This window comes from Lygodium microphyllum, chromosome 16 (assembly GCF_053477565.2).
Source record: "Lygodium microphyllum isolate KBCC chromosome 16, Lygodium_microphyllum_v1.1.10, whole genome shotgun sequence".
Classification (NCBI taxonomy): domain Eukaryota; kingdom Viridiplantae; phylum Streptophyta; class Polypodiopsida; order Schizaeales; family Lygodiaceae; genus Lygodium; species Lygodium microphyllum.
The window spans coordinates 142,944,075-142,971,326 of NC_141150.1; the positions used below are offsets into that span (position 1 = coordinate 142,944,075).

The following is a 27,252-nucleotide window of genomic DNA, read 5'->3' on the forward strand; positions in this document are numbered from 1 at the left end:
ATGTTTGGGAGCGGATCGTGGATTGCAAGCTAGAAACGGTCGACTATTTCACAGAGGACAATACAATGGATCTCTTCACGAAGTCTTTGTCTCAAGCTTCTATGCGTTATCATATGAGGATATTGGGTCTTCAGACACTCCCTAGGATGTGAGAAGGGGTATTAGCAACCAAAAGAATCCATGGCTCAAACTATTAAACTTGAATCCAAAAATGCATTCACTTAGGGTTTAAGGTGCTGCAAATTAAGGTGTTCTCACATTGGTTTGCTGGAAAACGGCAGCTAGCTATGGAGAGAGAGAGGAGAGACAATGACAGCAAGAGAGTGAGCTGAAGAAAAAAGAGAAGAGTGTACTTGCTAGAATGAAAAATAGAGTGAAAGTACAACTTATGTTTAGGTCAAGGGTTGACCTAACTAGCCTTCCACCAACTAACTAGAGTGAGGTTTATTTTTCTCTAGAGCTTGGTGTCACTACTTTAAGTTTCTAAGACACTAGGTGTACACACCTTACATTGACACTTTAATAAGTGTCCACACCACACAAATTACATTGGGTGCTGCCCATAGAATCGGCAAATTCTAACATGGTTGAGGAAAAGAGAGAGCTTGTTTGTGCACAATGCACAAGCATAAGCTGAACTAAGATTAAGGAAATCATGCTTTCTAAATAACCAAATAATCTTAATAACAAAATGTCACAACTCTATAGAAATAGAATTTGTATCCTTTTTCATTAATTTGTCTATATAATGATTTATTAAATTTATTTCCTTTGCACTAATTAGATATAAAGAAAAGTGCATTGGAGCTGGCCACTGATGAGTGGTCACAGGTTATGGTGGACCCACGAGGTGGGTTAGAGAAAAGATAGTTCACACTTCCACCTATATGGCCCGATTGGGTGCTTGTGATCAGAACTCACGCATATCAGAGTTAGACTCGCATACAGAAAAGATTGATGCCTTGAAGTGTGGGCTAGATCCACCAGAACAGACAGTTACAATCAACAAGATGGCATGATCATGAAATGCTTGTATAATGTGCATGTGTGGGCTGAAAGCTTGAAATGCACATTTCTTTGCATAGGAAAGTCACATGAAGATTCTGATACCGTTTTTGCGATGTACACAGAAAAAGCTTTCATATGACACCCATATTGGGGGGGGGGGGGGGTCCCTAAATTTTAGGAGATCCGTAAATTTTAGGAGGTCCCTAAATTTTAGGAGCCTCGAATTAGCCTAAAAATGCTAGTCCTAAAAAATAGGGATGTCATTCTAAAAATAGTAAGTTCTGTACTTTGACTGTGTTTACTAAATTTGGTTGTTTCTATTCTTGACAGTATTCAGCCCAAAAAGGAAGGCCATAGAGAAGAGACAAGTGTCAAGACACTTGTCACACAAGTTTCCAAGTGTCCCACCACTTGTCACATCTCATGACATGTGGCTGGACACTTGTCTTGTGCTACTCCACTTTCCCCTTTTGTACTAGCTCTTCCCTCTCCTATAAATAAGAGCTCATTTTTCTTCATTTAGCATCATTTTTCTTTGCTGTAAATGTACAGCACCCACAGATAGCTAGAAACTGGCCCCATCCATCCCCATCATCATCCCCCACTTCTTCATTATCAAATTCCTCCATATTCCCTCTTCTATCACTGCTGTTTTACAGGACAGCAAGCCTGTAAATTCATTACAGCACTTCTTTCTCAAGCTCTTTCTTCCATTTTAGCAACAAGAAGCAAGCCCTATCCATGTACTACTGTTCAATGATGGAGAAAGGCTGATTTCCCCTCTTTCTTCTCTCATTCTGTAAAGAAATCCGTTCTTATCATTGCATAATAGATAATGCATGTGTGTTTGTACATCTTTGCATGATCTTGTGAGAGTGAGAATTACTTCTCCTCACTCTCAGGTTGATTGTAATTGAGCTCTTCCCTAAGGGACTTGGGTTGAGCAGAAATACATTCCTTCGGGGGGGGGGTTGGCCCATCTTCAACCCTCAATCTTGTCTCAATTACTTTTACATTTTCATGGCTGTAATTTTGTGAGTAATTTTCATTTTCAGCTTTAAGTGTTCATTCTCTTTTATATTAAATCTCGAAAACAAGCGAATATCATAATTGTTAAGCATACTACGTTGTTCGGGGCATTTACAGTGGTATCAGAGCTTTGGCTCAGTCCTCACCCCAACATTGGTAGTGCTTACAATTATAAGTTTGTTTGTTTTCAGCCCTTGCATTGAGTGCTTGAGCATATTTTTTTTCTTAAGAATCTCAATGGATCAGTCGAGTGCTATCCTTCAAGCCATTCAAAGTCTTAGAGAGGAGAATCAGCAAATTCGTGACCAACTTCTCAAACTAGAAAAGTTGAGAATCCCAAAGAATTCAAGGAAAGAAGCCCATCTGCTTCAAGGAGACAAAGCCATACCAATGAAAGGAGCCGATCAAGAAGTCCAACTACTTCTAAGAGGCAGTCCCATTCTACTTTAAGACAAAGAAAGAGATCGCGTTGAAGCTCATCCTCTTCTTCAAAGTCATTTGGCGCCTACTCTGATGGACCCTCTTCTAGTGATGAAGAGTCACACCCTTCTCGTGGAAGACCTCATTATCGTCAAAGGCGTCGACATTCTTCACCCTCGTCTCCCATCTTCATCCCCATCAAGCACTTCATCATCTTTAACCTCAAGATCCGGGCATGGATGAAGGCATAAGAAGAAGAAGAAGACTAAGTCACTATCTCAACTTGAAAAGAAGATCAAGTTCAGTATGTATGATGGTTCTCGAAATCCTGATCTTCTTCTGAAGTTTATTCGTCAATTTCAAATTTTGTATGGTCGTGACAAGTATAAAGAAAAAGAAAAGATTAAGTTTGCAGCTTTACATTTAATTGACTTAGCCCATACTTGGTGGACGGGGTTGGAATATGATCATGCTGTCCCAAAATCATGGCGGTCCTTTGTTCGCATGATACAAAGCTAATTTCTTCCTGTTCATTTCAAAAGAGATGTAAAAATGGAATGGGATCGGCTTTGGCAAAGGAAAAATGAGTCACTTGGTGACTATACCAAGAGATTTTGGGAGCTACTTTTGAAGGTCCAACATTTTAAGAAGATCAGCAGTTCGGAAAAGCTTAGGAAGTTTCAAGGAGGTTTGCATTTTAAACTTCGTACTGCTCTTAATCATTATCATTGTTCTAGTCTCAGGGAACTCATTGACCATGCTGAGACATGGGAAATGGAGCACAATGGCAACAAATCATTCCAAAAGAATGATAAGAAGAGAGTAGCTGATGATGAGGAGTATTCAGCCCCAAATGAAGGACAAAAACAACGGCAAAAGCAGCCATCAAATCAAAAGAAGATGAAGCCCTATGCACCTCCTAATGCTCCTCAATTTCGCTCCAATCTATACCCACAAGCAAAGCAACTTTTCGAAGAAGAAAAGCAACGCTTTATGAAAGAAGGGAAGTGCTTTAAATGTGGACAAACAGGCCACATAGCGAAGCAATGTCCAAACAAGGGACAAAGCAAGGTTTTTGACAACAAGCCTAAGTCGCCAGTGAAAATCAATACTATCAGTGATGTAGTTGCAAACACAACTCACACTTCAGAGATGCGCAAATTATTAAAAGCTTGGGGACAGTTGTAAGGTAAGCAAGCACTATTCTTGATAGATCTTGGGGCGAATGAAAATATCATTTCCTTGCAATTAGCTAAAGAGCTTGGATTAAAGAATGAAGAGATGGACACTCCGGCAGAAGTTCGCCAAGCTTTAAATACTGATGAAGGTGACACAGTGAAGACTGTGACACCCTACATTGGCAAGCTCAAGTTTCAAATTCAAGGTTACAGTGACGAAGATACCTTCTGTATCGGAGACCTTGATGGTTGCGATGTGATTCTTGGCATGCCATGGAATCATAGAGTAGATTCAACCATCTTCTCTCAGAAAAAGAAGGTAGAACTCACCAACAAAGGCAAGAAGTACGAGATCCAAGCTGGAGTTTCTGGAGACACCATACCTATGGTAAGCCATATGCAAGTCTCTAGAGCAATTAAGGATTGTGTTCAATGTTGTTTGCTTTATGTCACTGATGTAAAAGATAATATGAATGCTGAAAACCAAGAGCGACTTCAGCTCTTGGAAAAGTATAAAGATTGTTTTTCGGAAGATCTTCCTTATCAGCTTCTCCCAGAAAGGCCAGAAGACCATCATATTGATATTATCCCGGGCAGTTCTCCTCCTAATATAGCACCATACCGTGTGAGCCGTCCTCAATAAGAAGAAATCAGAAACCAAGTCAAAGACCTACTCAACTGTGGGCTAATTAGGCCAAGTAGCTCACCATTTTGTTCACCGGTTCTTCTTGTTCAAAAGAAAGATGGCACATTCAGGATGTGCATTGATTATCGAGCCCTCAACAAAATCACCGTGAAGAATCGGTTTTCTATTCCCAGAATTGACGACATTTTGGATCGTTTAGGAGGCTCAAAGGTTTTCAGCTGCATTGATCTAAAGAGTGGTTATCATCAAATTAGGGTAATACCACAAGGTGTACACAAAACTGCTTTCCGCACTTCATACGGTCTTTATGAATTCTTGGTGGTTCCTTTCGGATTAACCAATGCACCAGCCACCTTTAATCGAATGATGGAGCGCATCTTTAGAGAGCATCGACAATATGTCGGTACTTTCTTTGATGATATTCTTATCTTTAGCAAGAATGAAGAGGAGCATCATCAACACTTGGAAATTGTTCTACAATTACTTCAACAAAATCAACTCTTGGTAAATGGTAAAAAGAGTGAATTTTTCATGCATAAAATAAATTACCTTGGGCATGTCATCTCTTCTGAAGGGATTCAGATGGATCGTGAAAAGATCATGATAATCCAAGAATGGTCTCATCTTCATGATGTACATGAGGTGCGATCGTTTCTTGGCTTATGCTCTTATTACCGCCGCTTCATCAAGCATTTTGTACATATGGCTTCTCCACTTCATGACCTTACAAAGAAGAAGATCTCTTTCCAATGGAAGGAAAAAGAGAAGGCAGCCTTCACAAGGCTGAAAACAGCTCTTACTTCTGGACCTGTTCTTATCATTCCAGATCTGGTGAAACCATTTGTGTGGAAGCAGATGCTTTTGGTGATTGTATTGGTGCAGTGCTAAATCAAGAAGGCCATGCCGTAGCCTTTGAAAGCCGCCGTCTAAATGATGTGGAGAAAATGTATGACATTTATGAAAAGGAGCTCTTAGCAGTGGTTCATACTTTAAAGATATGGAAACATTATCTTTTAGGCAATGAATTCCTTATTAAAACTGATAATCAAAGCTTGAAGTATTTCAAGACTCAAAAGCATTTGCAGGAGAAACATGCAAGATGGGAAAATTTCTTGTCTATGTTTCATTTTCAAATTGTGTACACTCCAGGGAAACAAAATGTAGTTGCTGATGCACTTTCTAGAGTGCCTCGCATTGCAACTATTACAGTGGCTCATCATGAAGATTTTCAAACGATGAAGAATACTTATGATGAAGATACTGATTTTGCAGCAATTTGGTCAAATTTACAGCAAGGAGGTTCTCATCTAGATTATTCCATCAAAGACGGTTACCTTCTCATGAACAATCGCCTTTGTATCACTCTTCCTGTTCGACAAAAGGTGCTTAAAGAAAGTCATGAACCCCCTTATGCAGGGCATAGAGGGAGGGCAGCCACTCTAAGTGCAATTGAGCGCTACTTTTATTGGCCAACATTACGAAGAGATACACATAACTTCATTGAGGCTTGTCTGGTATGCCAAAAATCCAAGTATGATAGGCAGAAGATTCCAGGATTGTTGCAACCTCTTCCAGTGCCCAAAGATCCATGGGAATCTATCACAATGGATTTCATCTCAGGTATTCCAAGAACACCTCAAGGTCATGATATGATTTGGGTCATAATTGATAGATTCAGCAAACAATCACATTTTATTCCTTGTCATAAAACATTGAAATCTGCACAAGCTGCAAGGCTTTTCATTCAACATATCTTCAGATTACATGGTATGCCTTCTGAGATCATTTCAGATAGAGACTCCAAATTCACAAGTAACTTTTGGCGTGCTTTATTTGAGAATTTGGGAACCACTTTAAAGTTCTTCTTAGCTTTTCATCAAACTGACGGCCAAACAGAGGTGATGAATGTTACTCTTTTGGATATGTTGAAAGCTTATGTTAGTGAACATAAGTCACAATGGGAGAAATATCTTCCATTATTGAAGTTTGCTACAGTGCACTCATCCACAAGGAAAGGTTCAAATGAAATAGTACAGGGTAAAGTGATTCCTCCTCCAATTATTCGCACTAAAGATAAGATTTTTGCTGCTGATGAGTTTGCTTCAGATTTAAAAACCGCAATGGATCAAGTTCGAGCCACTATCAAAGTTGCCCAAGAGCGACAAAAGAAGCAAGCAGATAAACGAAGAAGACCTTTGGCTTTTGAAAAAGGTCAATATGTCTTGCTAAAGTTTGATAAAAGCAGGCTCAAACAAGGTTCCGGTCAAAATTCATCTTTTCCAAAGCTCTCCAGTAGATACTTTGGATCCTTCAAAGTGATTGAAAAAAATAAATGAAGTTTCTTATCGACTTGAGCTTCCTGCTCATTGGAAAATACACAATGCTTTTCATGTAAGTTTGCTAAAACCTTACATAGGACCAGAACCAAAGGAACCCATTACTGAAGATCCCCCAGAAGTTGAAGAAACAGAGCAACTCTTGGAACTGGAACATATTTTGTTTCACAAGGATCGAACCACAAGAAGTGGCCTTGTGACACGAAAATTCTTACTAAAATTCAAGAATCTACCCACAACAGATGCACAGTGGGTAGATGAAAAATTCATGAAGGATTACCCAAACATTCTTCAGCCATATCAAGAAGCTTTTCAGCTGAGGACAGCTGAATAAAAGCCAGAGGGCTGTCACAACTCTCTAGAAACAGAATTTGTATCCTTTTTCATTAATTTGTCTATATAATGATTTATTAAATTTATTTCCTTTGCACTAATTAGATATAAAGAAAAGTGCATTGGAGCTGGCCACTAATGAGTGGTCACAGGTTATGGTGGACCCACGCGGTAGGTTAGAGAAAAGATAGTTCACACTTCCACCTATATGGCCCGATTGGGTGCCTGTGATCAGAACTCACGCATATCAGGGTTAGATTCGCACACAGAAAAGATTGATGCCTTGAAGTGTGGGCTAGATCCACTAGAACAGACAGTTACAATCAACAAGATGGCATGATCATGAAATGCTTGTATAATGTGCATGTGTGGGCTGAAAGCTTGAAATGCACATTTCTTTGCATAGGAAAGTCACATGAAGATTCTGATACCGTTTTTGCGATGTACACGGAAAAAGCTTTCATATGACACCCATATTTGGGGGGGGGTCCCTAAATTTTAGGAGATCCGTAAATTTTAGGAGGTCCCTAAATTTTAGGAGCCTCGAATTAGCCTAAAAATGCTAGTCCTAAAAAATAGGGATGTCATTCTAAAAATAGTAAGTTCTGTACTTTGACTGTGTTTACTAAATTTGGTTGTTTCTATTCTTAACAGTATTCAGCCCAAAAAGGAAGGCCATAGAGAAGAGACAAGTGTCAAGACACTTGTCACACAAGTTTCCAAGTGTCCCACCACTTGTCACATCTCATGACATGTGGCTGGACACTTGTCTTGTGCTACTCCACTTTCCCCTTTTGTACTAGCTCTTCCCTCTCCTATAAATAAGAGCTCATTTTTCTTCATTTAGCATCATTTTTCTTTGCTGTAAACTGATGTACAGCACCCACAGATAGCCAAAAACTGGCCCCATTCATCCCCATCATCATCCCCCACTTCTCCATTATCAAATTCCTCCATATTCCCTCTTTTATCACTGCTGTTTTACAGGATAGCAAGCCTGTAAATTCATTACAGCACTTCTTTCTCAAGCTCTTTCTTCCATTTTAGCAACAAGAAGCAAGCCCTATCCATGTACTACTGTTCAACGATGGAGAAAGGCTGATTTCCCCTCTTTCTTCTCTCATGCTGTAAAGAAATCAGTTCTTATCATTACATAATAGATAATGCATGTGTGTTTGTACATCTTTGCATGATCTTGTGAGAGTGAGAATTACTTCTCCTCACTCTCAGGTTGATTGTAACTGAGCTCTTCCCTAAGGGACTTGGGTTGAGTAGAAATACATTCCTTCGGGGGGGGGGTTGCCCATCTTCAACCCTCAATCTTGTCTCCATTACTTTTACATTTTCATGGCTGTAATTTTGTGAGTAATTTTCATTTTCAGCTTTAAGTGTTAATTCTCTTTTATATTAAATCTCGAAAACAAACGAATATCATAATTGTTAAGCATACTACGTTGTTCGGGGCGTTTACACAAAATGATAAGGACTGGAATAAGGGGAACAACCCTTGAAAATGAAAACAACAAACCAAATGGACGAAGAGAAAATCTAGCACTTAAATCTGCACAGGCCATGAAACACAAGCTCATGGACTTATAGGACCAAGGCACTAGCATCCTAAATTGTTTGTTGGACATCAACAATGATACTAGACAGGAGCTTGCAACCATGTAAGCAAAAATGGATTGCATTCGAAGAATGTTGTAGTTGTAGGATTCTCATAAGATTCATTATGAGATCTAGTGCAGCAATACCTATTTGACCACATTGATATGCTGCAAGCAAGTTTACACATTGCTTAGTCTCTATTAATAGGAATGGGGAACACGCTTGCAATAACTAAGGACAAAGCTAAAATACCATTAGTGGCAGCTCAATAAATATGGAGTGGGGGACGATCCTTATAGCTTCATTGAATAGTTTGAGCAAGTATGCAAAGTGAATAACCTTATGGTAAGTGATGCTAAGAAGGCAGAAGCTTTTGGACTGTGCCTTGGAGAGAGGGGCCAAACCTGGTTCACCCGGTTGGATGCCATTGAGAAATCCTCATTCATATTGTTTTTATGCTTGTCATATCCTGGTTGTGAGCTTGATGGAGATGGAGGAGCTTTGATTGTTTCCAGCCCTTGCATTAGTGTGCGTTTCAGTTTTTGGTGAGTTGTAGTGTGTTTAGACTGGCTGTCAGTGATTTACCTCAGTGCATTTTAGATTTTAACCTGTGCAGATTTTCAGTACACTCCCTCCATCAGCTTGTATACTCCTCTATCATCACCTTGATCTGGTGTTCTCATTGACGCTTTGGGCTGTGTGTAGGGACTGATCAGTCCAGATTGTATTCAGTATTCCATTTTCAGATCAGTGCAGATTTGTTGTACTGTTTTCTGCGTTCGTGTCAGAGTCTCTCTTCCCTTCTCTCTCCATGGTCGTGTTCTTCTGTTGTGAACACACAATATGTTGGTGCTAGGCCATAGGCGGAGGCTGCTTGGGATTAGAAATGAGTAGGGTGCTCCACACAATGAGATTCATAGAAAAATGCTACACAATGCAAATGAGAATGCTCATGTAGCAAGGTGCCACTTGGATAGTGTCCCTCATGGGGAATTGTTCAGTTGCTCAAGTGCTCTTTTACAAAAATGATGTAGAGATCATGCAATGCAGAGGGGAAGATAGACAGGGAAGGGTGCTAGCAATATACATATCCTAGGTGTCAAGGTTCATGTTAGGGCTCATAGCCAATGTGTGTTTCATTTCTGAGGCAGTGCATTCAATGCTGGCCGACTTGCATTTATGGCCATATTAATATTGGCCAACTTGCTCCTTATTTTGTATTTACACAGCCAATTTATTGGCTGCCTCTCAACTGCACATTGATTCATATGAGCACACTGCATCTTGTCGGAGAGAGGGAGACTAAGAGCACTCTGCTGGTTGCTCACAGCCCTTGCATTTGTACACACTCTCTTGTGTCTTGGTATACGGATTCTATTTCTTGAGTTCATTCTCTTTGAGCCCATGTGTTTTTGTTCTTATGTTGAGTTCTTTGTGTTACAACAATTCTATCAGCTCTATCTCTTTGCTTTAGTTGCTGCACACCATTTTGTCATGGTATTGGAGCAGCCCAAGTGTCTTGATCCTAGTGCAAGTAGTTTCTGATTGGTGTTTCAGGTTTGATTGCACTCCTTGACTATGTCAACCTTTTCATTGTCGTGCTTTCTTGATTTGGCTGGCCTGGGTGTCAACTTTGACAAGTGGGCAATAGTTTTCAGCTGCTGGGCGGCTTGATTCATTTGCCTTTTTAGTACTGTATTTGTGTTTTTTGCACTAGTTAGTGTTTTGATCTATCTAGTCATTGATTTTTCTTTAAGTGTTGATGTTTTGATCTTCGGTCTTTTCTTTTCGCAAGCATTAGCTTTTTCTTGCCTACATTTCCATCCATTGCATTTTTAGCTCGGTTGACACACTCAAGGGAAGGTTCACATGTGTCGGTTGTCGTGCCTTTGATCACTACACTCACTTCACATTCTGTTCCTCCATCTTGTCTCTAATCTAAACTGTTCTTTATTGTTTGAACTGTTGAGCTTTGATATTGTCATGGGGATGTGCATTTTTAATGCTTAGCTTTGGCATTATGAAGTTGTGCACATGTGAATTGCAAGTCAGTTAAGTCATGTTGATGGCCCAAGTACCCCAAGTGAGTAGTGGGTGACATTGGCAAAAGCTATATAAAGTTATGTTGGACAGGTACTTGTGGGCATGTGGTGTTAGCTTGGGTCTAGGCCATTGATTGGGCCATTAAAATGTCCAGTGGTGACGTATACAAATCAAGAGATTGTGATGGTTCAATTAGACTTGGAGAAAGCTTTTGATCATTTGGATTGGTCCTTATGGCCCAACTCATGCAGAAGATGGGTTTGTACCTAAAATATCAAATTTGCTTTGCACATTGAGTTGGGCCTCGTTTGAGAGAGAGAGAGAGAGAGAGAGAGAGAGAGAGTATATAGCTACTTCCTCACGAAAAAAAGAGAGTATAGCTACTCATTATGGAAAAAAAAGAGAGTGAGCAAGCTATGGGCTATTCGATAAGAGTAGAGAGTGGATGCAAAGCGTGAGACTTTGCTGCACTCGTCTCTAAAATTTTGGAGATTGCAAGTTTGGTCTACTTGGAGGTGGCATAGGTGACGATGATTATCTTTCCTTTGCTGCCTTGATCTATGTAGGACACTTTTATTGTTCAAGGGCTTCAAAAAGTGTCATTTATCTCTTAGTGGCCATGTAGCTTTTTTGGTTTTTTGTTTTCAGCTATGCATATACCCTTCTAATGTTGGATGGACAACCAATCTTTAGGGGCCCCGCAAGGGGGGAGAGAGAGAGAGAGAGAGAGAGAGAGAGAGAGAGAGGAGTTTTGTTTTAAATTCACAAGAGGCCAAATCAGCCAATCAACCATGTCGGGTTTGACTCATGCCTATGCTCACAGAATAGTGTTGGTGATCCGCGGTAGGACATTGGGGCACTTTTTACTCTCCTTATGAGAGGTTCCCACGCCCCCCCAAAGCTATATTATCTTCTATTTTTTGTGCTTATGTCACACAGTTCAGTTACTTATCATGTTTTACACCTTTCGGGTGTAAATGCACATTAACAACCCTAAGATTTAAGGGTTGTACTTTGTACTTGCATTACACTCTTTGGTAATCGTATTGGGAGTCGTGCTATGTCTTCACTCTCCTACTCTTCACTGTCAACTGTGTACTCTCAGTTGAGCTTCGATCCTCCATATCTCACAAACCAATCAGCCAATCAGACAAAAGGTAGATACATCAGGAACTCAGGGAACTGTCATGTATCCTGATTCCCAATTAAAACAAAGAAAAGATTGAACAGAGAACAACTCACACATATGTGCACCAATCAGCCAATCAGATGAAAGGTAGATAGGTCAGGAACTCAACTGTTGTGTATCCTAATTCCCAAGTGTGTGTGTGTGTGTGTGTGTGTGTATATATATATAGAGAGAGAGAGAGAGAGAGAGAGAGAGAGAGAGTCTCATATACTATTTTGGTATTTTGTCTTGATGTTTGAATTTCAGCAAAGGGGGAGCTGACTGATAAAGTTTCAGATGCTCAACTAGGTGCTTACTTTGCAGCAATGACAATTAGGGCGAGCTCATTCCCTCCTAAAACACAGTGGAGCAAGGGTGAATGGAAAGCTATGACTCATTTTTGGCCTTTGCTTCTGCAGCTTTTACCTCCAGATGTGCTGTTTATAGCAGATCCAGAAGGCACTTTGATGGAAGGGCTTCCCTCTAAAGGCATGTTATTTGTTGGAAGAGGCCCATCAGAGATGAGACTTGTGGGTGCCTTGCGGGAGGTTCTCAATGGTGGTCATCTTGGATATGAGGAGGTTGTGGGGTTGTTGAGAGACATTCTTCCTGTCAATGATAAGAATGTTAGTACTGCATTGGTTGCTGCTTTCCTCATTGGTCAACGGATGAATGGTGAAACTGATAGGGAACTGAAGGCCTATTGCTTAGCTTTTGACAATGATGCTGGTACTTCTACTTACATTACTTTGTACCTTTATCTACTTATAGAGTTAGTCACATGTTCCATGAATTATTTGGAGGTTTGGAGATGGTCTGACTTGTAGTTTTTATACTACCACATCATAAGACGGATGCTAAGGTCATATTCATTGATTGTAATTCCATGGCTCTTGTACTCTTATTTCATGGATTGCATGATTTTTCTTGTGAATTATCAGGTATTTGTTATCAGATAGCAGTTTCTGTACTTCAATTTGGAAACAGGTGTAGGTAGACTTGACGAGCTGTATGCTGCATCATAGTATTCAGGCTGATGTGTGAACATATCCTTTGATCTTATTTTTGACTATACTCAGACATTGTGCTTAGATAGCACATCCGTGTCTGAACCCAACTCTATGCCCAAAATACATATACTTTTAAGGATCTTGCTATAACCTTAGGAAAAGTCAGGAATTTAGAGTGTCTTATGAAATCGTATAGAAAACAGCCTAGATTGTGACAAACATTTGGCCTAATATCTTATTCACCCTTCTTTGTGAATAAACATGCTCTAAGGCATCTCTTCTCAGCAGTAATCTTGACCTATTGTATTCTGTTTAGGACCAATTTTCTCCATCATAGCTTCGCCTTCTACCTTGTGCACTCTAATTCCAGCATAAGATATCAAGGCCCTTGTAGCCATGTCTTCTATTCTCATAAGCAAGAAGAAAATGAAGATTCCACTTTTGCAACCTGGTGCTGCTCCTGGATCAGGAAACATACTCATATTGCAATTCTTAGGCAAGGCAGAAGGAGTTGAAGAGGGAGGGAGGCTGGAGAAACAGTCTAATGAAGAATTCTGTAAATAATTGCAAAGTATGTCGAAGATCATTGAAACAGTAACTGTAAGATGTCTTTAAAGTTTAAACATGGAGGAAGGGATGGGAAGGTGGAGAGAGATGGATGGCCCTACATGACATATGTTTTTGCGTGTATATACATGCATTTACTTTCTTCCTTAGGCTGCAGCTTAGGATCTTCTTCAAAGCATTGTGTCATTCTGTTGCTTCAATGGAACCAAGCAGGTCAAGTAACTGCATGTGACTCGTATTTCTTGTCATCAACCATCGTAAAGAAAGTACCTTGGCAATAGGGGGCATTCAATTAGGAGGTTAAGCCATGATAGTATGTCTTGTCTCAACTCTACTCTCTGTGATCCACTTCATCAATCACTCTTGAATCTTCTTTCTCTTCTGCCTTCTTTGTAGAATGATAAATCTCCCATATTGTTTTGAGTGCTACAAAATAGTTGATTTTTCTGATTGTCAGGGCTGCCTGCATGGCGCACGCCTATCTCTGGTCCACTATTGTAGCTAGTCTGGTTTCCAATGATGCTGAAGTCAGCTTAAATGCTCTTGTGCTTCCTGTCTGTTGCTCTTATGCATAGTGCTGTTTCTGGTTGTTAACCATCCCTGCTGTTGCATACCTATCCAGGCTGTGGCAACAGGTAGCCACTTGGAGTGACCAAGTTCATGTAGGGAGGCACAATAGTAACCGAATCAAGACTATAGTAAGTAGTGTTCAAAGATCAGCTGGATAATATGCTTGAGTGTAGGTTTTGTAAACTTCATTATGAGAAACTTCGTATAATCACAAAGCAGAAGCTACAAACTTTTTTAACAAGGTGTATGCAAAACTATAACTGCTAGTACTTCCAATGCACATGTTTTCACAAATGTCAGAAATATTCAATGGTGGAAATTTCAAAATCTTTCCTGTTTCCCATGCAACTCTGGAAAAGAAAGACATAGTTTTGCATTGAAATTGATTTTGGGCATGCCAATTGGGGTCACTGTTTTTCTGAACAGCTGGAGTTGACTCAACTTGAGTTTCAATTGGTGAAAATTATTGGCTCCAGGCATTTCTACCAAATTTCTGGACTGATCTGAGGAGATTTCACAGACTGAACTTTTTCTTGGATAAGGGGATGTGTAAAGCCGGGTTTAAATTAGGAGATGTGCAGTGCATGCCATGCCCAATATGTGCATTTTGCTAGCCATGCCCTTGATATGGATGTTTCCCCAGAGAATCCCTGAATTTCCCCCAAATTTGCATGGATATAAGTGAGGTGGCAAAATCTATGTGAATTGAACATCAATGACGGGGATGCCTTACAGTCTAGGATATCTCAAATCTTAATGAGGTACATAATTTTCTTAATCTTTACTGGGTTCTGTTCTGGCCATTTGGGCCTGCCAAAGAAAACAGAGTTACTTATCATCAAGCAGCGTGTTAAAGAAAACAGAGTTAGTTCTGATAAATCGGGTATGCTGCTTGGTTTCATAGGGCCTTTTTCGATTGTAGAAAAGGCTTTTTTAAAGAACTTTTTTCCTTGTACTTATTTTGTTTCTGTACGTCTTTTCCTCCTGGTGCAAATTGGTAAAGCTTGACCAATTTAGTCATATTGATATACATTCTTGAGCTGGCAGCTTGTTTACTGTAGTGGCCTCCACACATATTGTTGAACTGGCATCTTTTTGTGCAGGCCAGTTACCAGTTGCTGATGTAAAGTCTTTAACTCATTATGGGGAGCCTTATGATGGGAATACCCGCTTTTTCAGAAGCACGTTATTTGTGGCGGCTGTTAGAGCTAGTTATGGGGAAACTTGCTTAATACATGGAGCTGAAACAATGCCCCCAAAGGTGAATGGCTGTGTTCTTCCAAGTACAGCATTTGTAGGATGACTGAACTACATATGAGCACCAAAAGCATCATCAACCTTCCATCAATAATAGTGCAAAATATTGGCAAAATTGGTGAACAGCATTTTAATTTTTCAACTTATGGCTGTTCATAAATACATGACAGGTTTCCGTATCTTTGGAGATTAAAAAATTCAGGTTTATATTTTCTTGAGGTTTACAGAGTTTCTTGAAACATATTTTTTGATTCTTCTGCAGAGAGGCGTTACTGAAGAGCAAATGTTAAACAATTTGGGAGCTAATACCAGGCTGCATCCTCCATCAGCTGTGAAGCTACTTGAGGTTCTGTAGTAGTAAAAAAAAAACATTATACCTGTAGTAGTTTTTACGCTTCCTTTCATTTAGTTGCATGTACAAGCTCAGCTTGCATTCTTGAAATTTGCTGCTTCCTAAGTTTATGCTATTGCCTCCAGTCCAAGCCATGTTCTGTTGATTTCTACAGGATGAGGGAGTGGGCTTTGCCTATATTAGCCAGCGAGAAGCACGCCCATCAGTGTATGGACACACCTTATCAGTCATTTAAATGTGGTATTTGACTGTACTTTTTCATCGTTGCACTAGTTTTCTTGACTAATGAGGACACTTATATAAGACATTTCAACCACATTTTTAGGAGACAAGGCTTACAATCAGACCCTAGTCATGGATGGGTTGCTCATGGTAGAGGCCATGAACACTCTCACAAACATAAATATTGGAGTTTATTTGCTGGAGAGTGATTTATTGCTGAAGTAGCTTTATTGTAAATTATGCATTGATTAGAGATTGCGTCAACATGTTCTTCACAATTTGAGTTAGTGTCTTAATGTTGATTAAAGTGTTGTCCTCCGAAGATGGATCTTGAGTGAAACAAATCACTAATGTTGGGGTAGAAATCTGATGCAGAGGGCTGAAGATAGCAGGGAAGCAGGCTGGATGTTGAAATGCAGTCTCTGGGGTTGGATCCCAAACACAGCACAGTACTGCTTGGCGACATACTTTGGGAGGTGGAGAGGTCAGCTGCAGTCAAAATGCAGCCATTAGGTGCAGTTTGGGCAGAAAATCCAGTTGTTAGGATTAGTGGAAGTTGTAGATGACAGGTTCAGAGCAGGTGGCAGCTGATGGGCAGCACCCTGATGTCAAAATGCTGCTGATCTGTGGCCTCTAGCACGCTGGTGGCAGCTCTCAGATGGCAGATGGCAGCAGCACAAGCCTGCTGGTAGCCTCCAGGATATTGGATGGGAGCAGCCTGGTGGCACGGTAGCAGCTTGTTGATGAGGGAGATGATGAGGATGATGATGATGGGGCGATGACACACAAGAGTCAATGTGGGATCAAGATGGAGTGCATATGTGTCCTTACATAAGGGATAGAAATTTGTGTGACTACCAAAATAAAATGCCTTTTAAATTAATAATCCTTTTTGGGGGTATTTTGTTGGAGTTAAATTAGGCCGAAATGCACAATAAATTTTGGTTAATTAGGGCAGTTAATTTTGATTGCTCAATGATTTCACAATTTCCTTTGCTGATCCAAAAGCCCCTTGCTGTACATACAATCAGCAAGCAATTTGGGCCAATTGCCCCTTGATTTTCACCTAGTAACTGCACAAATGGAACCACCAATTGGCCAAATGCTGCCCCAATTTACATTGGATGACTTGGCATCTTAAATCTCTATCAATCGCATGAAACTCAGGTGTTGATTTTAGTGTACGATGTCTATTCTTGTTGGGATGGGTCCCAAGGTGGTTGTAAACCCCTAATTTCTGCAGAAATTGAGGGTTTATTGTAGAAGTCTTCTTGTTGTCCACCAAATATGGTTAAGATCTACTACAAATGACCGAGAGACGTTGAGAATGGCTGAGTACAAGTTGAAGAAGGTGAGAGAACGTTAGAGGAGAGAGAAATTTCTGATTTTCACGCTAGAAAAGCTTGAAATCAGATTGTTGCTAACACCAAACAACATTTAATGCTGTCGCTAGCTGCTTAGGAGGCCCCAAATTACTGTCGGCAGCTCTTGGAAGGTCTAGAATTATTGTTGCCTACTTCATTGGTCTTCTCCTACCCTTGGCTACCTCAGACGGTCCTCCAATGGTTGCAGATTAGACTAGTAACATCTCCTTTCTCTCTCTTGCAGCATGAATGAATTGCATCCCTCTCTCTAGCCCTCAAAAACGTTTTTCAGTTTTGCATGGGCATTTTTGTCAAGTGACAATCTTCTAAACCCATTTTTCAGCATTATTTGGCTATTTAATTAATTTTTAGAATTAAATAATTATGAGAATTAATTTCAGCCCTTCTGACCCTGCACAAAATTAAATGTGCCCATACGTAATTAAAATGGTTAAGCTATTTGCAACTTGGAGTGGTCCCCAACCTTTGTTGATCCTTAGATTAGCATTAATTAATTAATTAATGCTATTCCTTAGTGTCACCAATGTGCATCTCATGTGCTAAACAACCTTGCACATTTGATTAATAACTTAAATTAAATGTTATTGGTAAGATTGAACCATCTTAAAATTTCACATCTCTGCGATATACCTCCACCTTGAAATCCTTGCAATCGTCCTCGATTGCACTTCATTGTGCCAAAGGAAAAGCATACGACACTAGAGTTTTCATAAAAAGCATCACAGTCACAACATTGGCTACTATTGTCCAACCATGCCACATGCCCCAAATTTGTTGTCAGAATTTCCAACTAGTATAAACATAATATAAATCTGAAAAAAAATCCAGAATTTTTGCTAGAAACCCATTGGATGTATCCATAACTCATGTTTCTCGACTGTTCTAACTTCACAACCATAATAAAGCATATTCTCAGCATAAACCATGGCTGAAACTTGTCAATGGCATTTACTAACATGTTGCTATGCATGGAACTAGTTGTAAACCATTGAAAATTGAGCACAATCTGATTACAAACTGATCATTTGCTGATTTGAGAACTGATTATAAAATTCTGTAAATGTGACCCTAAACAGATCACAAACTCATTGCCAAAATTGATCCGTTAGTAATGCAAAAACTAATCCCAAAAGTGACCATTAATGGTTCCTACATTGAAAAAAAACCGAGCTGAAACTGATTGACATCTGATCTCAAAACAGATGTAAAAGCTCATGCCTAATTGATCATGAATTGATCCTAAAGTGATGCAAAAGTATAGTCTCAGAGCCGTGGTAACAACCATATTCATCAGCATACATCTTACAGTGACTAGTACCTTAAGTAGTGATCCCATGGCAGATATATTGTTAGCAGGATGCATGCTAAATACATCTGAGATCCACTACATACGAGAGCTTTCCAGAATTGGAGTGAAAGCATCTCCTCCCCCTTGAGCATTAGGCAATACTCTGGACCTTTGCTCTGCTGAACCTAAGTGAGCCCGAACTGAAGTCGGCTCTAACTGAAAGGCATCTAGATAAAGTTGCAACAATTGAGGATGGTTTGCCAAGTCATCCTCTTCCATCCGTTTTGCATCCATCAGTGAATAATTCTGAACCTCATCAAGAAACTTTATCTCTAAGCTTCCTTTCCTTACGTGCCAAGATTTGCTTAGGTACCAAAATCTCACGAATTTACATCAAAACCAACACTAAACGGAGCATTTACAAGACCAACACTCATTTCTTGAGCCCCATAAACATTCGACAGTGTAGATGCATTATCAAATATGCTACTTTGTGCCCTAGGTATCAAGCCAATGCTGCCATACATAGGGTTTTACATATTTCCTGCCATACTTGAATATATTGGGCCTTGCACACTATGCATTGGTTGCTACATACCATAGGGATTGCGCCATATATTGCCATATGCGGTCCTTGTCTAACCATAGCATAAAAAATCGTGCTATCACCAAAGTATCCTGGTTGGCCAATCATAACATGTATGCCTGGCTGTCCAAAAGCCATTGAATTGGCATTTCCATGAGGGCCTTGCATTTGCATCCCTTGTCCTGTAGGTACCAATTGTTTTGCTTCATTAGCATCTTTGGGAGCTTCAAGTGAAGGCTTTGGTACTATCTTCAGTGCACTTTTCTGTCTCGAAGGTATAGAAGATGACTTCTTTTTCTTGTCCTTGCTGTCCTTCTTCGGAGCATTAAAAAATCGGGTGAATTGAGGATCCTTTGCCAATTTAGTAAATAGATTTGCTGTTGTCCTCATCCAATTCTTGAATTGGTTATCAAATTTCTCTTTCCTTTCCTAGTCATCAGTCTCATTATGCCTTGAAGGCTCTACATCTTGCTCAACAACAACATTTTCAGCTTGTTGTCTATGGTTTAAGCCTTGTCCAAGATTAGGCATTGTATTTTCTTTTTTGTGGGTGTCCATACTGAGAGGCATCATCACTATTTGATTCCATCTCATTGTATGAAGTCATATTGCTATAATTTTCCAACTAAGAGCAAAAATCAACAATAGCGCAAAGCTTTGGCTAGCACTTAAGTGCTTTGGGCCCACCAAATCAAAGGGTTGAGTGGTATCCCGGCAATGGAATCATGAAACCAACCTTCCTTCTTGGATAGGGTGGTACATAACTTGATTTAACACTAATTACAACAGTTAATATCTGAGCACAAAGTGAAATGTATACATTACCTTAACAATCTTGGCTAATAGACATTCGGTTGGCCTTGAAACTGGCGCGTCTTTCGGTATTTCCTTAACTTTGATTGCTAATGAATAGTGTTCAAGTTGAGATTCCACAATCTCCTTTGCTGATCCAAAATCCTTTTGCTATACATATAATCAGCAAGCAATTTGGGCCAATTGCCCCTCGATTTTCACCTAGGAATTGCACAAATGGAACCACCAACTGGCCAAGTACTATCCCAATTTACATTGGATGACTTGGCTTCTGAAATCCTTGTCAAATCCACAAATTTCAAGTGCTGATTTTAGTGTATGATGCCCATTCTTGTTGGCACGGGTTCCAAGGTGGCTGTCAAATCTTAATTTCTACAAAAATTGAGTGTTTGTAGGAGAAATTCTCTTGTTGTCCACAAATATGATTGAGATTTGCTACAAATGGCTGAAAGATGTTGAGAATGGTTGAGCACAAGTTGGAGAAGGTGAGAGGATGTTTGAAGAGAGAGAAATTTCTGATTTTCATGTGAGAAAAGCTTGAAATATGATTGCTGCTTGTAAGAAACAGCATTTAATGCTGTCGCTAGCTGCTTAGGGCGACATCCCTCTCTCATCTCCTGATATATTTTTTGTAGTGGTTTAGTGATGCTATTGTTGGTGGCAAATACCATGCATGTTGTGTCTTTAAGGTGGAAGGCAGGCCCTCCTCTCCCATTTGTGGTTGTTTGGAAGATCTCATCCTTGATCTAAGCATTAATGTTTTGCATCTCTATCTCCATCTTTATCCCTATCAATCCACTTCATCCCACCAGTCACTCAATTCTCTTTGACCTCGAGATTTGGGCATAGTTGGAGGCATAAAAGAACAAGACCAAGTCACCCTCCTAGGAAGATTGTATTTAATACCAAATATTATTTGCTCACATGTAAAGAAGCACTTTCTTGCCATTTATTTCAAAAGAGATGCAAAGATGCAGCAAGATCAAACTTGACAATGAAAGGATGAATTATTGGATGAAAGGATCAAATTTGGCAATGAAAGGATGAGTCATTGGATGGCTACAAGAAAATGTTTTGGAGCTACTTTTGAAGGTTCTATAATTCTAGAAACGTAGTAGCTCCAACCATTGAGCTTCGAAGGTGCTTTGTATTTCAAAGATCATATTGCATACAGTCACTATCATGGCTCCGGCCTCAAGAGACTCGCCAGACTGTGTGGTGCCATGGTGAATGGAACACAATGATAATAATTCTTTAGGCAAGAAGAAGATGAGGTCATATTCATCTCTAATGCTTCTCAATTCCACTCTAATCTATATTCTCAATCAAAGTAATTTAGTAAATATGAAAGTAGTACATGGAAGGGGGAAGTGTTTCAATGTTGACAGACAGGTTAGGTAAGCTACAATGTCCTCTTATAGGAAAAATAAGACCTTTATACAATTGATTTGCACTTGTTGCTAGAACTCAAGCATATCATGTTGAGACTATCATATATACATAATGCATGCTTGCAAGTGTGGTTACATCCATAAGAATAGGCAATTAACAATGAATAAGATGTGATAATCATGAAGGTTTGATCGATGTGCGTATGTAGGCTCAAAATTTAGAATGTAAATAAAGTCTTTTAGAAGTGTTGGATTGGTATTTTAATAGTTCTTTGTTTGATACCCATGTTGGGGGTGTTGAGCTAAACCATGCATTACTTGTTGATTAGCCTCTTAAACAGCCCCAAAATACACTAAAAAATGCTCTTTTAGAGTAAAAACCCTAAAATAGGGAGCGGTTCGAGAGAGTTCAGTGGAAACCCTAAAATGGGGAGTGGTTCAAGAGAGTTTAGTGGAAACCCTAATTTTTGGGACATCCTTCCATATCTATAAATAGATAGGTTGCCCCCATTCAACCTCATTCCATCTATGCAGGTTTCTCACTCCATGTGCAGTTTTCAGCCATCAATCTCCTCCCACATGGTTGTCCAGCTCTCGAGATTGCTGCCACTCCATCCGTGTTTGCTCCTGTTGCTAGTGCCTTTATCCATGCTGATGTCAGCTGCTGGTGACATCATCATCTGCTGAGATCTGATCATCTAGTCATTGCCAGCCACATCAAACACTATTTTAGCTTGTTGTTTACAACAGACTGTGCGTAGTTTCCTGCCTCCGATTGGTGGTATACTGCTGCGTTTACCAGTTTCTAGCGTCCAGACTATTGCGTTTTGGTGACCAGCGTGCTGCCATTCACTATTCAGCACTCCTACACTCCAACTGGTGGTCACAAACTTGGGATCCGTCTCCGGTGGATGTCACACTCCGACATTGCTCTACCCTTGAGCACACTGTACACTCTTACATTCATTTACAGCATTCATTCACTTCAGAGTTGTGTTCTCTCCCTCCCTTCTTCTGTTTGTGTTTGAGTTTCTGTGTTTGAGTTTTGAGTTTTGCGTTTAGGGTTTGAGTTTTTCCCTCTGTGTCTATGTCTGTCTCTTTGTGTTTCTGTCATGGTCGTACACTCTGTGTGTTCTCAGTGCAAACCCTAGCAGTTTTCTTCACAGGGAGACCCCTGAATTTAGGAGCTTTGAGTTGGCCTAAAATGCTAGCAGCTAATTCTAAAGATAGGAATTGATGTACTATACATAGTAGGTTTGGCTTCTCATAGTTTTTACTCAATTTGGTAGTTTCTATTCTCGATAATTTCCAATTCACAAAGGAAAGCTTTAACAAGAAGACAAGTATTAGTGCCCTTATCATTTGAGCTTTGTTCTTGCACTTGTCCCATTTCATGCCATGTGGTTAGGCACTTGTCTTGTGCTACTCCACTTTTTCTCCTTGCATGGATGCTCCTTTTCCCCATTAAAGGAGCTCTTTCTCATTTCCCATCAAGTTTCTTTGTTGTAATTTTGTGTATAATAGAGGACCACTTGTCCCACTTCATCACATGTGGCTGGATGCTTGTCTTGTGCTTCTCTAGCTGGTCACAACCATCTCCTTCTTTCTAATCTTTCACCTTGTCATCATGAATCCCTCAACTCTCCACCTTTCTCTTTGCTGGTCCTCACAACAACAAAACTGTAAGTTAAAGTTCATGAGTATTTCAGCTTCTCTCTTCCACTTTCAGGTTTGTGCAAAGGCTGAATCTTCTCTCTCATACTTCCTGAATTATGAAGAATCAATTGATTTGCCGCGCCCCCCGCCCCCCAAACGCCCCCGCCCCAAAAAAGAAAAAAAAGAAAAAAGGAGGAAACAGATTTGTTTGCTTTTGCATTTTGTTCTCTCAAAAAGTAAGAATTAATTTTAAGTTGTTTAGCACTATGTATTGTATTACATCAGAGTTTTTGATCAAGAGGCATAGCATTATTATATGAGATTGTATTGATTCAATCATAATGTTTTTTACTGCATAATGTTAGCCTGTCAAGTTATTCTGATCTACGCCTTGGTTACATGTGTTTGCAGACATTCCCTTGTCAATATACGGGAGCATATCAAGAAAAGGCCTCCACTTGCGACTACTGAAAAAGTGCAACAATATGTCAGGGTGATTCTTCTAACAAGTTTGAGAGGAAAATACCTTTATTTACTGAAAAGACATGTTTTTACTGGTCAGTCTTATTTGGCAATGACTCGGTTTACAACTCCAGTGTGATTTTGTATGAATAGGCGACAGGAAGAGAGGCAATGATTGCTGGTTTTTACCATGAGGGTTATCGGGATCCTCTGTTGATGCTCATGCGTAGAAGGGGTGTAACAGCTGGCTTGGTTGTGAAGGTATAGATAATCTTATTCCTGCTTGTTATCAGTCCCCATGTTTTGTCAGTATATCCAGAGTGGATCAGCTGTATTGTCTGTAGCTGTATTAGGCATCCACTTACAAATTTGCATATCATGTGCAAGGCTTTTAGAGGAGTGTATGTAGTTGTGTCTATGCATTCTTGATTTTTCTTAAATATGGAGTTAGAATGCTATGAATGCTATGACTAGGAAGTCACAGTAGGATTTAAACTATTTGTCTGATTTTCAGAAAGTTACTGTTAGAGCCAACTTGTAGTCTACCCTCAGCTGGAATTATAAACACTAGAAATCTCAGGATTTTTGAGAGAGAGAGAAAGTGAGAACATGCATGAGTATATCTGAAAGCTTCAGGGTGACTTAGAGGAGACAGAGCATTGAGAAATCTTTCAGAGCTGGAAGGATGAGATGTACTATCAATTGACAAGAAGCAGCTGCTCTGGTTATCCTGTTAACTTCAATGCTCGAGAAACATTCTATTCAGGCACTGTTCCATGGACAAATGTGGTTTCTTTGCAATTGATCCTTGTGGCCTTCCCACCGTGAGGTTACTACCACTAAAGTGGCCAGCTAGAGTAGCAAGATGAGAGTTCGCAGTAGGTAATAGGATTCTAACACACACACACACACACACACACACACACACACACACACGAATGAGAAGGGCCAGCCTTGAGAACACAGCTATCCCCTTTTTCCTTGAGGATTCTCTTAAGATGGACTCAATTTTCTAGGACTAAGTGATGAGAATGGGGAGCATTGAAAATAGAACCATTAGGTTTCCCTCTAACTATAAGAGTGCAGAGTCTTTGTGCATATTGGCCTCTCTTAATCAAACAATGACTTGTGTATCTTTGACAATCACCCAACTCTCTAGCCAATTGGAACCACGTAAAGAAAGAATGAGTCATTAACTTTTCCTTAGTGTGTGCTGGAAGCTTAAAAGGCACCATATTGCTCTGCTATGCCTAGTGTTTTAGTCTTTCCAGTACAATAGTCCTCTCCCTATGTCAACATGTTCCCATCCAGTCTAGCAGCAAGGTTTGCTTTACAAGAGATTGGCAAACTATTGTGTACATCTTGGTTAGTAATTGGCATGAATGGGGTTACAGCCACTCATGTGGGATTGGCAACACTCAAACAAAGTAGTCAAGTATGATGTGTTCAATCTGTCCATTTCATGGACTTAGTATGGTATCGAATGTACACAAGAAACTGCCTGGTAAAATATGTTGTTTCATACGGTATTTAAAAAAACAAAAGTTACAAAGGGTTTTGCTAGTAAATATAAACTTTGAATTTGTGCTTCAACATGATGAGTTATGAATCATGAAATAGGATGACAAGACATTATTTATTAATTCAAACTTTCAAGATTGGTTCAGAGGCAGAGGTAGAGGTGGTAAGAGAGGTAGAAGTAGAGATATAAGAAGAGGAGGCGGTAGGAGAGTGGTGAAGGAAGAAGAAGAGGTAGAGGATGAGGAAGACCTTGCTTGAGAGGTAAAGGATGGAACTTGAGAGCTTGAGGGGTAGAGGATGGAGCTTGCTTGAGAGGAGAGCTTGAGGAGTAACCCTATGCTCTCAATAGCCAAAAAGGGGTGGAAGAAGACCTGCCAATGGATAGAAAGCCACATTTTAAAGCAAGCGTGTTTTTCTTTTCAATGGGCAATGACCACTTTTTGGGGCTTATTAGGACCGTACAGATCCTGGACAGGTCGAATGGATCCTGACCATATTGGATGGACCAGGTGAGATGGTCTTGCCTGCGGACAGAATGCAACTTTGCACTCAAACATATCAAGATAATTGCCATTGCTCCAACATGACCACCATATCATTGTTATTAGACTAGTTGTTAGCAGATATGTTATGCATTGTCTTCTTTTGTGTACATATCTGTTTGTGAGCCTCGGTCTGAGTTAGATGAGGGCATTGGGAGCTCTATCACTGTCATAGTCCGTCAATTAATCTTGTGTGTTAGTCTTTTTCCATTTTAAGCACATTAGATGGACATACATGGTTTCTTCTTCATTTCATCCACCATTTCATTTAGCTTGTTTGCATTGCATACTGATCTTTTAGTGGATTGCATTCGTCATTTAGCCACCTGGGCAGCTAGGGGGCATATGACTTCATGTGGGCATTTTCAGCACCACCATTTCCTTGCATCAGTCTGCCTGTTCTCTACTCTCATGCCTATTTATAGGCAGCCCAACCCATGCCTCCATACATCCATCACATTCATTGATCCATCATTCTCTCTCACATTCCTTAGTCAGATTTCCATTTCTGCCATCAGGTTGGCACCCTCACTGGTGCACCCTCACATGGTATCAGAGCCAAGCTGTGTTGGATGGCCCATCCACTGCAACATTTTCAATCTGAATTGCTGTATTCGGACCCCTTGCATCCTGGTGACCACATCTTGGCCTCCTGAGAGCTGTCCTTAGTCCCTTGCTTGTTGATCTGATGAAAATGTAGGTATTCTCCAAGAAGTGCCGACTGTTTTTAGACACAACAGGCTGTGCTGTTTAAAATTGTTGCTGTAAATCAGTGATTTGATATCAGATCTGAAGACATTTGGTTTTCTACAACAAGGGTAGACTGCATGCAATTGGTGAAAGCTCAATTTGGCTCTTTGAGGATTTAAATCAAGGGGGAAAATTGAGGATTTAAGCTGCTGATTGCAATGGACAACACTCCAAAATTGTTGGAGGTTGCGCTTTGATTTGCTGTAATTGGGGAGATTTCAGTTGAAGGAACTTGGAGGGATATCGAGTTCTTGGCCCCATTTTATTTCGAATCTATGTTATCGAGAGAGGCCCATTAGCTTCTTTGTTGGTCATAAGTGACAGACTATAGTGGGAACCGAATTGTGGCCATGACTCTTAGTTTTGTTGTTGGCTTTTAATTATTGCATGGCAATTCAATGGTTGGTTTGCATTGTGAAATCAACCCCTAAAAGATGGTGTTTCCATATCGAAAGTGCATGAATTTCAGCAAGCAATTCTTTCTTACAAACCTGCAAATTCCTCTCTACACCATGGAGAAGACAATTGCGGATCTCATGTACATTCCTCAAAGGTGGCCATGAATGTATTGCCTCAACCTTTGCAAGGTCCATATGAATACTATCAGCTGATACTATGTGCCCCAAAAAGTGGATCTCATGTAAGAAAAATTCACTCCTTGTCATTAATGACCAGCCCATGCTTACACAACTCATTGAACACAATGTTCAAATGCTTTCTATGCTCTACTTAATTCCTTGAGTAGACAATCACGTCATCAAAGAAGGTGCCCTTAAATCCCCTATGTGGCTTGAAGATACAATCCATCATCTGATTAAAAGTGGCAAGAGCATTTGTGGCATGACAAGAAAGGTATACAATTCAATAGCCCTTTTTTCAACAACTCATTTACATGACTCATTATCTCCTCTTGTTGAGCTGCACTTACCTTGCAGGGTGGCTTATTAGGTGGGCTACTTCCAGGGATAAGATCTATGCTTGCGGTAGCTGTCCTAGAAGTGATTGAGAGAAGCAGTCAATATACATCTTCAGAAATGAAATATGATTCTTCTTTAACTTTGACATGTTTCAAACATTTTCATTATTAATCTTATCCTTAGTAAAAACCAAG

General features: G+C 40.0%; 1 protein-coding gene across 2 annotated transcripts in view; it reads left to right on the forward strand.

Moving 5' to 3' along the window:
- The window catches only part of LOC148023526 (anthranilate phosphoribosyltransferase), a 114,559-nt gene that overhangs the window by 34,139 nt on the left and 53,168 nt on the right, over positions 1–27,252 (forward strand). Inside the window, exons 2-7 of one of the 2 annotated variants that reach the window (XM_087696492.1) lie at positions 12,079–12,498; positions 15,020–15,177; positions 15,436–15,519; positions 15,680–15,732; positions 23,278–23,359; positions 23,482–23,589. In XM_087696492.1, coding sequence (XP_087552618.1) covers positions 12,079–12,498; positions 15,020–15,177; positions 15,436–15,519; positions 15,680–15,732; positions 23,278–23,359; positions 23,482–23,589 — 905 coding nt within the window. Of the gene's footprint in view, positions 1–12,036; positions 12,499–15,019; positions 15,178–15,435; positions 15,520–15,679; positions 15,733–23,277; positions 23,360–23,481; positions 23,590–27,252 lie in introns of both variants that reach the window. The other variant, XM_087696491.1, reaches the window with a different exon arrangement.